Source organism: Toxorhynchites rutilus, chromosome 1 (genome assembly GCF_029784135.1).
Source record: "Toxorhynchites rutilus septentrionalis strain SRP chromosome 1, ASM2978413v1, whole genome shotgun sequence".
NCBI lineage: Eukaryota > Metazoa > Arthropoda > Insecta > Diptera > Culicidae > Toxorhynchites > Toxorhynchites rutilus.
The window spans coordinates 135,487,194-135,503,095 of NC_073744.1; the positions used below are offsets into that span (position 1 = coordinate 135,487,194).

Genomic DNA, 15,902 nt, shown 5'->3' on the forward strand with positions numbered 1-15,902 from the left:
TTGGCGCGAAATCCGTCTATGGTGAAATTTAGGGCGATGTATAGAATCTCTTCTCTAGTATATAAATATTAAAATCTCGTGTCACGATGTTCGTGGCCGAGCTCCTCCGAAATTGCTCGACCGAATTTAATGAAATCATGCGCAAAACTTTTGTTAGGCATGAGAATAGGTCGTAAACTATATATGATACCGGTAGGATACCAATTACTAAACATTTAATACCGATTAGAGTGACTCTATGCAGAAATAAACATCTGAATATTTTTTTTTTCATAAATTTTGCTGCAAACAATACACTCTTCCAACTTCCTATAAGACAATCATGATTATATTTCGTTGCTACACAAACAGTTAGAATTTCAACACGATACATTCATACATTGTAGAATGCTCAGAATATAGTATATTTGACGTCAATTTCGTTCAAAAGAGTTGTTTGTCGATTTTGAGGTATTCGAAACTTTTTAACCATTTCCCTCTTATGCCGGTCAGAGAGCTTCGATTTGCTTCTTCTTCTTTTTGGCTTCAGGACGTTTTAAACTTTTCAGTTCATTCGCCTCTAGAGCTTCGATTTACGCGGAACTCACTCTTTCTTACCGTATCCTTGAGGATTTGCCAAATAACTGAGCACAACTTGATGGGATCGTCCAATCCGACGAGCAATTTCCCTGATACCAACAATTTCTTGGTAAATGCATCGATTTGTCTTTCTTCTTTCTCCGTGAATAATTTTTCCTTCGGCATTTTCCTGATTTATTGATCAAAACATTAGGGATGGCGACGGCTAAAGAAGAACTTCTTAAAACGAGGAGGAAATATGCGGAAAAGGTGAAGAATCATCCAAACCCACTAGCAAGGCGACTCGGTCAACCTATGGTAACGCGTCTGAAGAAAAAAACCTTAATTATTTGAACGTGGTCAAACGTTAGTGTCGTGCTCCAGCACACATGTGAAATTTTAACTGTAAGAATTGATAACAAACGTAATACTTGATTATGTTAGAGCTAATTGTATAACCAAATATTGTTATTTCCACATAACGGAAGATTCAATAAATGTATGTATGAAAAAAAAATGATCAAAACAACTAAAAAAACTAAAACAAATGTAACTGGTCTTGACACTTGACAAACTTGACACTTGGAAAATACTAAAACATTCATTTAAGGTTGGACCAAAATGCCGCGCCATGCGTCGCGTTGCGACAACTGTGCTTTGACACTTCATTTTAAATATGTGTGTTTCCATTTAGTCGAACACAATAATGCGTTGCGTCATTAGCATCGTTGTACTAAACGCTAACATTTGTTCTAAACTGCTTGCGCAGAATTCGCGATGACAGTGGCATGGTGTCGACGTCTGGTGACAATTTCAAATTAGGGCCATAATTTGGGTCCCAAACTCATTAGTGTAATCTCTATCAGATTAGAAGACACGAAACAGGTTTTTAAATTCTAAAATTTAAAAACTTTGATTACTTGAAACACGTGTTTCTGACTTTCATTCAACCATATGGCTAAACAATTCCAACATTGTTGCTGAATTTTTTCATCATAATATAGGGTTGTCTTCATAAACAATTATCGTATGAGACTTTTTCACCACCTGCACACAAAAATGTTTTTCATTTAAATAGAGTACTAGTTTGATATAGAAAAGCTAATTTTCAATCATAATTTTAATTTTGAAAACGTGTTCATTCCGACTGAAAATCAGCTATTTTTTCGCTCTCCCCTATACTAGTAAACGAAGCTCAATGCCGCCAGCGCGGATATGTCAATGTGTTGTTTTTAAAAACATTAAATTGATCCTTGGACACAACAAGAATAAGATTTTCATACGAACTTTATTTTGTTTTTGTTTACATGGAAAGTGGTGACGCGAATGCTAGATTGTGACTGCAAATCAACAGACTGCGTCGGACGAATGTTTTAGTACAAAACGCAAGCAATGACTGCTGATGAGAAGCAACGCACAACGCGGCATTCTGTTTCCACCTTTACGCTCAGCGCCTGCAGAAACACATATAGTTACTAACACCAATACACTAGAATATAAAGTGAACCGTTGTTTGTTTACAATGACGCAAAGCAGCAAGATCATAACCTGGTCTTATAGAAGTTGGATAGAATGTATATAGAAATGGATTTCTGTCTGTCTGTCTATCTTTCTGATTCTTATGGGCTCGAAAATTACTGAACCGATTGCTATGCAATATTAAACACTCTAGACAGCGATCAATTAACAGTAGTAAAAGTTCGGTTAGACGGACAGTGGGTGGTAAAATGGATATGCGGTTGATTTGAATAGTTACATTTTGGATTTCATATTGATGTTAACGAATACATCCCTTGCATGTTGTTCTATGATATTGGCACTACCCTATAACATTGACGACCGGCTAGACTTGTAATAGGTGATCAAAAACAGAAAATTATAATTGATTCCCAACTGTAAAACAGTTGTATTAGTTTACGTCTATTGGCAAATTTCCAAACAATAAACACGTACATTTTTTCATCAATAATCTGGTTAAAATTATAAAAAAACTAAAACAATCCCTGGTGTGATCATTAATTTTTTGTCTAAATTTAGTGACTTGGGTGAGCGCTTTTAAGACAGATGATTTTCTATGTTTACCCCAATAAACTATTAAATCATCAGTAATGATAACCTTTTTTCATAAATGAGCTTGTACGTGTAATTCATGTAGCTAAATATCTCCAGAAATTTTGAAAAGTTGCTATTGTACAAATGGTGTATTCCAACGTAAATTCCAGACATTCGTAAATTTCTGACTTCTACAGTTGGAAAACAAATACCCCTGTATGTGTCATTGTAATTTCTTCGAATTTACAGTTTTTGAATGTTGATTTTTTTTTCACAGTTTGGCAATGCACTGATTCTGATCAAAAGGCATATGGCCATATTCGCATCATTCAAAGCAGTTCATAATAATCAATAAGTTAGACAGTCCAGCATATCATGTAGCGACCACTGGACACTTTTCAAATTCACAAATTTGGGCTCTATTATTTGAACATTTTAATTCTTTGATATTATTTAAAAGTTGGTTAACGAAACCATTGAAATGCCAATAATAAGAGGCATTTGTTGAAAACAAAAACGGCATTTTTAATTTTCCTCAAAACATTGATAAGCTTCAAAAGCGATTATAGCATTTTTCCCCCATTATTACTTCTATATCATTGTTTCAACGGATTTTTCAATTTTTTCAAATTGGAAATAACGTACGTGTAGGGTGCGTTTTATGTGCGTATAAAACAATCTCGATTCAATCATTGGCATTCTTTTGCACAGCGGGATCATGTTGCGCAACATAATTTGGCATTGTTGTTCCTATGATTTATAGCGTTTCTCCATAAAAACGAAACATCATTAATCCCTTCAAAAGATTAACTGTACACCATATGCCCTAGCGAACAATAAATCTGTACAATCTCTCGTTGCTCGTTTGGTCCCAATTCATTTAGCTTTTCATATGCAAACAAAATATTTCATCCATTCGCTCGCCCACCCTTCCAGACCTCTCGTTGTTTTATGGCCTTATGGCCAACCCGACCACTCGGTCTTTTGTTTTACGGTGGGCTTTCATTTTTGACTTGAAAACGGGCGCCATTTCGGAAACGATTCAATTTTGTCAGATAACTTATCTGCACGTGTCGTGGGTGTAATTTGGTGTGGCGATATATGTGTTCGTTGTTGACGCGTGCAAACAACCTACCTTGAAAGTATGGTATCAGCTTGCACATGATGCTGCCGAAAATGAACTTCCGCAACACCTGGCCGACGAGTGTGAAGGGCATGCAGAAGACGCCCAGCAGTAGATCCGATATGGCCTGCGAATGAGAGGAAGAATATGCAGTCAAGATTAAATACATGAATATGTTTGGCGTCCTGTCATCCAAATATGGGTGACGTTCTTTTTGAATCGGAATTTAAAGTCATGTACAATAGAATGTGTATTAAAATGAATTAAATTGATATGATATTAGGTGTATATATCTTACTGCTTTCGGCGTTTTTTACGAATGATACAAATGATAGATGAATGCTTTGTCCGAATGACTCCAGAAAGAAACATAATCGATTTGTGTTTGCATTAAACTACCCGTTCAATTTTGGCAATATGCCCAGTAGTTTCTTGTTATCAAAATCAAACATGATGAAACCAAAATTGACAATATCCAACATATGATGCAGCTCAATGACGTCACTTTATTGATTCTGCAAAGAGAAGTCTCAAAGCTGTTTTGTATTTTGTATACCTAAAAGAAAAATACGAAAACTAGGAATAGCTTTTCGCAAACTTCAATATGAAGACCACGGTTGGCGTATGTGCGGAGATTGTAAAATGTTGTGCATGCTGTTCGGGATATACCTAGTACCTCTTGCTGTATGTGTCTTTGAGATAGCCGAGACCGAAAAAATCACTGGACCAAGTTGAGTGGACAGTCGATACTGCACATAGTTGATGTAAAAAGTTCTAATTAAACCACCTTTCCACATTTTATTAGACTTCATGATGTAATTTGTAGAATCATTTCCTAGAGATAGAGAATGCTTTCAATACTAGTTCACTACACTTCCAAGGAGCAACATGGAAGGAAGGTATGTTCGTCGGACTATTTATTAAAAATCTTAGAGCCGAAGAAGAAGTTTATCAATACCAAGATGGATAGTTATTAAGACCGATTGTATGCATTCAAATAGGTCAAAATCGAACAGCGGTATACCGAAAACTGTCCACTTCAATCTAATATAAAAAACAACACTAGTGTATAAACTTATTCTTGGTTGACCTTCAGTTCCAAAAGAACACTCGGAAAAAAAGTGCATAGCGCAACTTAAATTTTTTAACAAACGAAGATACCATACCAAGGTCTTATTTTCAAATATCATACGTAGGGGAACTGAGGGTTGACTCGGCCCCATAAGGGAAAGGGGGTCAGTGTGAAGAAAATTATCTTTTTCGCACACTTCCCACCCGTGGCCGACTGGTTAGCGTCTTACATTATCATGCCGGGTGTTCGGGTTCGATTCCCGTTCTGGCCGGGGGATTTTTTCGTCAAAGAAAATTCCTTTGACTTGCACTGTGGACATGCGTATTCTAGAGCTTGCCCCTCGGAATACATTCAAGGCGTGTTATTTGACTTAAGAAATCTCAACTAAGTATTAGTAAATGACGCTAGTTAATGCATACGTTGAGACGGTAAAAGTTCCACAGGGAACGTTAACGCCACTCAAGAAGAAGACACTTCCCAACAACCAAACTCTAATCGATTACTCATAAGATATTAAATTTTCATCTGCAGTCGCACTGTTTAGTGAAGAACGTCGGAAAACTCGATCTAGTGCTCTGAAAGTTAAATTTTCATTTTTCAATTTTCGGCAATGGTTTTGTTTGTGTTGGTAAAAGCATCGTTATTTTTTCGACACTAATGCAGGACAACACCATCGGGACAGCTATAAAAACCACTCAATAAAATGTTCATGTCATGAAAATCAATAGAATAAATTTGTGTTGATATCAATACAATTATTATTTTTACGTTTAATGGGTCTATAATGTAAGTTTTAGCAACTTTAACATTGGTTAAGCACGTTGTATTGCAGAGCTCGGAACACTGCCACGGCTGCCTATGCTTTCAAAAATCAATCAAAATGTCTCGGTCAACGAAGAAAAGGGTTAAGGCTCTCCAACGTGAATATGTGAAAACAATACGATCAACGAACGAAAATATGAAGAAATTATCATCATCGAGTTACTATGCGGAAGAACTTGTTAATTCCAAAAGAGCCCCAATTCGCATGTGTTATAAATTTGCTCAAGTTACGCTCGCGTATAATCAGAATTTAACTTCATATGCAAATACACCTTCTATAGATATTTATATTTGCAATTGTTCATCGGAACACATCATTCATACATTTTACTTTATTATTGAATTGTTATTTTTTCCAAATGTATTCTAAGACTCGTGTCAGTGAAGCGCCACACAGTCTGATAAGTTAATTGATCTATTTACGTACAAGAATCAAAACAAACGAATCAAATTGCTCTTCTCTCACAATCACTATTACCCCATTTTTACACGCGGTTTTACCTATACTACTACAATGGCTTCCTTCCACCTTCACCTTAAGGCCATCAAGTGAAGTAATCATAGTTTTCTAGTAAAACTAATGGGTTGCCGAGCTTATGCACTCTTTACCGTTTACCATTTAAGCAGGATATTTCACAGCAGAGACATTTTTGATGGATTTCGTCGATTATTCTGCATATTTCACGAAAAAGAAAAGATCGCACAACAAATCGACGTCATTGTGTGAACTGACGAGCCAACATCAGAATCACAATAGGGGACTCATTTAGCACGTACACACCTATGATTGGTTGATTTTTTTTCATATTAAAAACGCTTTAAGTTACAAAGTTTATTCGCCTCTAGCCTTGCAAAATGCCAATTATTCGATGGAGGTTCTGGGATTGAACCCACGATCATTCGCTTGGTAAGCGGATGCGCAGTCTGTTGGAATATGAAGATCTTTCATAAAATGAGAAGTCTTCAGGCTTTTTAACACACTCAAAAGAAATACATCAAGTTTAGGCTAACCAAATGCATGATTGTGTTGTAATTTTATCGTAACCTTTGTCTTCTTCTTGAGTGGCGTCAACGTTCTCTGTGGAACTTTTACCGTCTCAGTTTAGCTAATATCTATTATCTCAGCCTCAATATATGATGTTGGCTGATCGCTGTCCTGAGTGAAACTAAAAAGTTTGTTTGTTCGTTTGTTTTCTTTATAGAGACTTTAAACTTTTTTCGCCTCTAGCCTTGAAGAAGACCCTTTTGGAAAACTAATACCGAGCGGGGGCTTCTTCGTTACTTCTTTCATGTATCGGTGTGGCTGTCAGGTTAGCTATTCGCATTGTGTAAACTAGTTCTAACGCTAACTAAACTATCGGTCCTGAGAAAGTCCATTTGGGAGCCTCGCTACCGCTGCTGTCTGTTCGCTAGCTAGCTAAAAGTTTTATCACATACCTTAAAAAAATTATATCATCCGCTCGATGTAACGTGACATTTTGCATCATTACCGCTACATTAAGACGGAATCCCATCTATTGGAGTGTCTCTTTTTTCGACATAATTGGTCTTGTCGTGCAAAGTTGACCTTATCCGATGGCTTGCGGATCGATGCGGAGTGTGTAGCACAACATGTACGACAATATTGGAGCAACGTCATTTATTGACGATTAACATAACTCATCACAATAATGGAACAACAGAATGTTTGATCATAAAAACAATAACATCAGAACAGATATGTCGGAGCAGTGAGCGTTTGCATACTACTGCATAGCAAAGTACATAGAATAGAAGGTAAGGGATATTTCCTGTGTATACACACGGAGAACGCATGTGCTACACACACAACGAAGTTAGTAATAAAAAATCCTCAATTTGTTTGAAGTTCTGTTTTTTCAATATTTCTTGATTTTAAAAGTCCTAAACATCATAAAAAGTGGCAAAATCGCCGGTCGAGTCGACGGTAAACACGATAGTGTACTTGTTTTTCACTGCAAGTAACGTTTTATGTGAATTTCTATCGATTTCATACTGAATAGTTTTTGTTTACTTCAGCAAAATGTTGAAATACCACGTCCCGCGATGCCGGAACAGAATAATTCCGAATGAGATAAACTAATCGGAGATGTTTTCAGTTATCCCATGCATTCGCTCTTTGGATCGGGAACGAGAACGACACTGCTTCGATATCTTTCCACACATTTGTTTATCGGGTTTGCATTATTTTTATAGTACAGGTGCGATAATTTTACTGTTTTCAATTTTAAAATAATTAAGTAGACCACTATTTCATTATTTCGAAACATATTTCGAGACAGTTCTTGTGTTATAATATAAAAAATCTAAAAATTTCAGAATTTATATGGATTCGAACTATGGTTAATAACTATTTTTTGCTTTTTTTCTTTGCCTACCACTACTTGAACAAAGCAGGGAGTAGACTACCTTCTTATTCTACGTACTTTGACTGCGTAGTGACTGAGGTGGAAACAAAATAAACAATTGCGCAAATATCATATCCATTGACTTGTATACAGACAGAATACAGATTGCTTGTGTCAATCGACCAATTGGAACGCGGGATTGTTTTTTAGATTTAGCTTGACATTTTCCAACTACTCAATAGCTAGTTCTAAAAACTAGATTTTATCTATTGTGATAGTGTAAATATATTTCTAATCGAATGATGAAAATATCTCTGCAACCTCTCGCTTAACACATTGCGGACCGCTCACGAGTTTTCTCGTGATTCGCGTTCCGTCTATTACGGATGGATCACGAAATAACCCGTGTTTTCTACACTTGATGGTTAAATCCTTGGTCTGCCAAGAATCTAACAAGGCCTACGGATGGTTCGCCTTCATCTGATTTACACCGAAGGAAACGATCTCATTCGTGGAATCCGAACAAATGAAGCGTACAAGCTTGCCCCAAAATGTGCGGTCCTTAATGTGTTAATGGCCGAGTTTATAGCGTTCGAGCTCACATTTTGGATTATCATTTTACACCATATACCTTTCAGTCAAACCTAATCCTTCGTTGAAACGACTGAAATATAAGGAAAGGCAACATAAAATGTTTTTTTCTCGATGAGAATGCCTCGTCTCACCAAGCAAGATGACTGCAATGATGATTGCACTGAGCTACGCAAACGATCAGCAAAACAGCAATATTTTCAAATTAACTCACAGCTATAACATATGACGTTGGCTGATCGCTGTCTGAAATGTCACTAACAGGGTTTTTTTTTTGCGTGGAACTACGTCTAAAGATTCAATATAGGAATCTATTTTAAAATATAGATTAGTGAAAATAGTAAAACAAGTGAACAATATAACGATGAAAGAAGTCGATTCTACTCGTACATGCATTCTAATGCAACAAGCAGCATTCCATTCTATTCAACATTCAGTCAAATCCCGACCAGCATGATGAGTGTTGAGAGTTTGAGCGGCGCGAAAATGGACATATCAACAACATTCCCAAATAAACTCTCAACGTCAACACATCAAGCTGGTCGGGATGTGACTGAATGTTGTATCTTGCTTGCTTGCTTCTTTGTTTTTAAGAGGCTTTAAACCTATGGCATGTTGTATATTCCGCCCTACTCTGATCATTGCATCACGCTTCGATGCAACATGATTCTCTGAGCGGTACGAAAATGGGCATAGCAACTACATTCCCATATAGAGAATCACTTTGAAGCGCGATGCATATATGAGATAAGGGTGGAAGATACAAAATTCATTTACCAGCTTGATGTGTTGACGTTGAGAATTTATTTGGGAATGTTGTTGCTGTGTACATTGCACGCCCAGCTCAGTAAAAGCGTTCTATACAATAAACGATGCATTGATAAAATAGAATAAGTTGCATCGAGAGTAATAGATGTATACATCGTCCGTTCTGGGGTTTATAATTATAGTAGCAATAACAATTCGACAGCAACCAGTTGCCGGCGGCTGCGATAGTGTCCACCATCATCAACATATAGATATTTCCGTCGAATGAAAAGCGGAGGGAGGAAGTGAGAAGGTTCCACGTCTCTCCGGTTATGTTCATGACATTACCTACCCTACTTTTTTCTGTTCGATTCTTGTTTTTTAAGGGACTTAACCTACTTGTTATGGCTTGCAGAAAATCTCGCGGTTCCGTAATTTATGCCTACGGTAGAGGCAACGGGGCTAAGCATCATTATCGCTACATTACTTGCACTTGCGCATGCCGTTTGATTAATAAGAACGCGGAATTGTCATTTAGATCATGACTTGACTTTTTCTGTTGTTCAAAAGTTAGTATCGAAGAATGTTCAATTTTTTTACCGTAATTCGTGCGTAGAAAAATCCCTATCGATTTGATTCCATCTGCGATCTATCAAGAAATGGCGGTGCATAAATCGCAATATTTCCTCTCTCCTCTCTTATTCTCCGTAAAACGATCGCTGCACGGGCAGTTTCGATACGTTCTTTTTTTGTATTAAAAAGGCTTCAAACTTTTTCAGTTTATTTGCCTCTAGCCCTGAAAAGTCTCTTGTGGAAACATCAACTCTAATTGCTTTTCATGTCTTGATGAAGACAATTCATTCCCGCTCGATACTCACCAGCAAACGGTGTTCAGTCTACGTCATCAAACGAGAAGTGGTGTGTGACAGGCAGAAACGTTTGATGTTTGAAGAGTGAACACCGTTTGCTGACGAGTATCGAGCGGGAATGAATTGTCTTCCTCAAGACATGTGTTTGTAACGAGCGTATTTGTTACCCGGTTCGGGTAGGTAAGCACACAAATGGGCAGAATGTATGGGAAAATGGTAAAGCTTCCGGTTTTCGTTAATCTGAACCATTTACGGATTAGGGAGTCGTGATGTACAGCATATCATAATTCGTTTTTAGCACAAACGTTAACTTTATTTCATAAAAAAGTGACCTGTTTCCTGATTTGGCACCCTTAACGAAAGACGTAGTCTTACGTCAAAAATGAAGTTTGGTCTGGACGAGTACAGCTGTGTCCATTTTTTGAAAGGACAGATCAACGAATCTGGAGGCTACTAGATCTACAACTGAGACGAGACATGACAATAGGGGGCCGATTCCGGACCACTTCTTCTGTCAAACTCGGACTACTTGCAACTCGGCTTCTGATTGGTTGGTGAGGAAAACAATTGACAAAGATAAATATACAAAAATGGGATTTCCAACATTTTCACAGTGTTTCCAAATATATTCAAAATTGAATAATAGTTACATTCACATTTCATTTTAGCGAAAATTTCTATTATGGATTCTTTGTATATTTTCGCTTCTGTTACGTCCGGTGCACAGTTCCTGAAGAGAGGGAAACATTGCATCGGAATTTCCACCCTACATCTTTTTGTGATTGCCATCTAGCATAGCATAATAGCAGCGGCCTAGCAGAGAAGAACATTCAATTATTTTCCAACAGTAAAGCAGTTAGCAATAAAATTAGGATCAAATAACAAATAACAACCAAGGCAGCAGGAAAAATTTTAAAAACATGTTGGAACCTGAACAAAGCATGCATACCTACAAAAAAAAACTTGAATAAACGCTATGTTATATTTTGGGAATGTATTATTTCATCAATATTTCAGTACTGTTAGTATTTGAACAATATCATAGTTGAATTATAAAGCCTTATTCCTGTATACACTTCATGGCGAAAACGAAATGAAGTGTATCCGCGATGACAACAATACGGTGCCGACATCTGGATACGAAATTAGTTTTTAACAAGCCTTACTACTCAGTCCGATGGCACTTTTAAATTGCTAAAATCTGAATGAAAATTTTTACTTGGCGTTATTTATTTACTTGAAGCACGTCTTTCTTACCCTAACTTGACCCATTTTCTATACACTTTCCGATATTCTCACTAAAACTTATCATTATAATATAAAATTATCTTCAAATACAATTTTTGTACGAAATTATTTTACCAAATGAAGAAAGCAAAGTTTTCCATTCACATTCACACTAATTTGATACGGAAAATTTAATTTTTATTCATAATTTCTATTTGAAAAGGGTTCATTCTTCTACCTGAAAACGCATAATTTTCTTTATCTCGTGAAACGAAATTTAATGGCGCGTCGTTCATTTCGATTTCATCGTGAAGTGTAAACGGTAAGGCCCATAATCTCTTGATAAAGAAAATGAACTATGAATTTAATTCATGTATTTCAACATATACTCCTACTATCAAATCTGCGTTTTCTAGTTTACTTTATCTCTTCACATTTAATTTTTTTGCATACCAAAATAACAGGAAAGTACTTATTGTTTGAAATATGTGACATTCGGTTGAAGAATTAACACAAAAAAATGGTGCAGCTCAGAAAATACATGATACGAAGAACACATGTTTTTCATTGGAAAATAATCTTCCGAAGTTTTATAACATTTGGCAACCTTCACATCTCGCTTTCCTGTTATCTAGCACTTGGTCGACGAAAATGCAGAAAGAAGAGTAAGAAGCCAGTTGTCACGTCTTGTCTTAGATCTACAACGGCGATTTGATGGGAGACATGCGTTGCGGTGAATCTCTGATTCCGGCAGCTCACTGAGATTCGCCAATTCGGCATCAAGACGGAGCTGGAAGCCGAGTGAACTGTGCTCTGAAAACTTTCCTCAATGCTGTGAATAATACCTCACCGCGATTAATACCTTCGCGGTTCCTCTAGTGACCTTCAGTTTTGGAGTATTCGAATAGAGTAAAACTGACCAGGAATCCTACCACACAGAGAGGCATTTTTAATCATTGACAGCTACTATGTGTCTCTTCGGGAGGATTACGTCAACTAGAAACGGCAGGTGGTACTTCTGGCATCGAGATGTTGATGATATCTGTTGGATGTGCAATCAGCTCGGGCAAAAAAAATTGTCCCAGCCACTCTCTTTGAAATTGGAATCGTACCTAAGACGCTTTTAGGGGCCTAAACGGTACTGAATATGGAGAAGGAATTGGCCGGCATCCAAAAGTCGGTCATGCTTAGCACCTGCACGATTGTCCTACAATCCCATGGCCATTATTCTGAGGGTTAATTCTGCAGCAAACAATTTTACATATCTCTTCCGCACGATCAGTATCAATGAAAAACTGAGATATAGCTCAGCAGAAGCAGTACTAATTGGATGCTTCCTTCTTTTCCCAATGGATCGAATGATACACGATGGTCAGCTCCGATTGTTTCCGCAATGTTGAGGACATATTCAAATTATACCTCACTGCTAAGTTATTTCTAGTATTAGTCGGCACAGATTGGACCAATCAGAATGAGTGATTCTCTTTAAGATAATACTAGACACTTTAAAACAGTTCGATAGTTTGTTGCAACAATGATGATACTTATGCGGGCGCTACACGATTCGTCCAACGTTTCACTCGAACGTTGGACTCAAACATTTGATTCGATGAATCGACAAATGTTGTGACGAATGTACTGCTACACGGTGAAGTGAATGTTCGATTCAATGCAATCGGTCCAAACAATCGGCGAGTATTTGGATCGAATGTTTATTGTTTTTATTTATCATCAAAAACGTTAGGAAACTGGATGACGATGAGAGTATTGAAATTGCTGCCGTAGCAATTGTACTAATATCGGGCTGTAAATTAGAAATGCTCGAAATCAACATTATAAAACTGCAATATTTCGCCGAATATTTTGAATTTTATGAATCATTTTCATAGTTCCTTCATCTAAAACTTGTAAACAAACCAATCTGTCAAAGATAGATTCGGACGAATCGTGTAGCGCTGTATCGAATGTCATCGAGTGTCGAATCAACGAATGACAAGAATCCTTTGACTCGTGCCACTCGCGTTGGAAGGTTATCCACAACGAACGGATTACCTTCCAACGCGAATATTCGACACTCGACATTGGAGGTTCGTAGCTGGCTTTAGAAATATTTCCAATCGATTGATGTGAACATTTCTGCGAACTATGAAGAAATGTACAAGTATAAGCATTCGAAATATTGCATAATTTTGTTATATTCAATTTTTAGATTCTGATTTTCACACCCTTCCTGTAGTCATAAAAGTAGAAGTGTCTGAGCCTAGAGGTACGGACGAAAACTCGACGTAGGACTTTGAGGACAATTGCTTTTGATTTGAATTGTTCTAACTGTTCATCCGTAAATTTAACTAATCAAAACTCCTATTTGTAGCACTACAAAAACCTAGAATAAACTGAACTGAATTTCTGAAAAGTTCTAGTGGTAGAAAGAATCCGGAATCATTAGCAACTAGAACACATTTTTTCACTTTGCTTTCCCACTAGAAGATTATTTGTTTACATCATGAATTATCTCAGCTTCCTTCCTTGAAAAATTGTCTAGAATAAAATTTAATTGCAATGATGGAAACACCTTATATGAAATTCAAAATCGTACTTTTAAATCGTAAAAGCGTACATGACCAAAATAATCGACGCGTGAATTTTGCTTGTGAGTGACAATATCGTTATCTTTTTTAGTTTCCTCCAAGCGTTCTCGCTGTATTCATCCGTTCCGTCCAGCACAGCTTACCAGTTTGCCATATCTGCACCATAAAGACTAATGCCCATCATGTTGTTTGTTGCTCTTTCCCCACAGCGCAAGCATCGAGTAAAATCTAAAAAACCTGTTGCCACTCAATGCATCGTCTGAACAAGAACTTGCTCTAGTCGAGTCCATTTTGTCCGTTGGACACAAGCAAATCAACGATCTAGTCAATGTGAATGGCAAGTTACTTGACCTGGTATTCGTTAGCGATTCAGACGGTATTGAGCTGTTTGATCCACCATCTGCTATTTTAATCATACGATCATCATAAGCCGTTACTTTTAAAACCTGACGTCCATTCGCCTGGCCAGATCCGCCCGCCCGGTGTTCCAGCAGCTCGCAGTGAGTATGACTTTGCACGGTGTGATTTTAACGCTATCAACGAGCGAATCGGCTCGTTGAATTGGACAGAGCTTCTTGACCTCTCTGACATTGATGCAGCCGTCTCTGCCTTCTACGACAACATATATTAAATAATTCAAGACACCGTTTGTTTGCTACGGAACGGGTGATATCCGATCGCGGCTCCTTGCACGCGATGGTACGGTGAAGAAATCCCGTCGGTGGGAATTTCCTCAGGTGGGGGCAGTAGAACTACTGCAACGGTAACCAGTGGACTGTAGAAAACTTTACTATTTACTCTTTAGTCTTAAAAAAGACTTTTGTGGCGAGAAAGGCCTGGCAAGCTACACAATAGAAACACGTGTGTGACAATTCAACTATTATATATATTTCGATGTTCACTTTACAGAGTTTGGATGTGGAATGAATTGTTCTCGATTGCGCTCCTCTATTTATACCAATTTGTGTTGGGGGGATTTATTTCGTCGATGATCGGATGTGATGTCTGTGTTGGGGAGATGGAACGGCTGGCTGTTGGTTGGTTCATTCCATCTATATTGCGTTGTACGCAACACCGTTCCTGTTAAAAGATGTAAGCCCTCCCTAAATTTCACACAACCATGGTGGAATCCCGAACTCCGTAATCTGCGTAACCGTCTGCGAAAAGCTCGGAAACGTTATTTCCGCTCCAAAACAGCTGCAAATAAAACTGCTGTACAGTTGGCTGAAGCCGAGTATAGTGGTTTACATGAACTTCGCTTTCGGCAGTACATTGACAATTTGCAGAGTAGTTTCAAGATAAATCCATCATCTTTCTGGAATTTCGTAAATTCCCGAAAAGGCTCTGCACGTATTCCAGTGTACGTTACATACTGTAGTCAAAGCTCCTCTGACGCTGCTAGCTCTGCTAATCTCTTTGCTAATTCTTCCGAACCGTTTACGAAGTCGATCAGGCTCCGACTCCGCAGGAATACATCGATAACTTGCCGAGTTTTGATATTCGTCTACAGCAAATCACCTTCAGCCACAACGATATTTTCAAAGCCCTCTCTTCTGTTGACACCTCGAAAGGTCCTGGTCCGGATCGCATTCCACCTTCCTTCATTAGGAATTGTGCTGCATCATTGACTATCCCTGTGAAGTTTATTTTCAATCGATCACTTCTTGACGGCCTCTTTCCTGAGTCATGGAAGCTAGCATCCATAACCCCGATCTTCAAATTTGGAAACATTCACAGCGTGGAAAACTACCGTCCAATCTCGATACTGGACTGTTCGGCGAAAGTCCTGGAAAGACTGCTACACGATAAGCTGTACACGGCAGTCCGATCGTTAATCTCGGAATATCAGCACGGGTTTATGAAGAAACGCTTCACCATTACCAATCT

At 37.9% G+C, this 15,902-nt stretch overlaps 1 protein-coding gene across 3 annotated transcripts in view; it reads right to left on the reverse strand.

Moving 5' to 3' along the window:
• Nucleotides 1-15,902, reverse strand: part of LOC129762898 (trissin receptor-like) — a 311,968-nt gene that overhangs the window by 99,256 nt on the left and 196,810 nt on the right. For all 3 annotated transcript variants that reach the window (XM_055761499.1, XM_055761498.1, XM_055761500.1), the window contains exon 3: nucleotides 3,746-3,860. In XM_055761499.1, coding sequence (XP_055617474.1) covers nucleotides 3,746-3,860 — 115 coding nt within the window. The remainder of the gene's footprint in view (nucleotides 1-3,745; nucleotides 3,861-15,902) is intronic.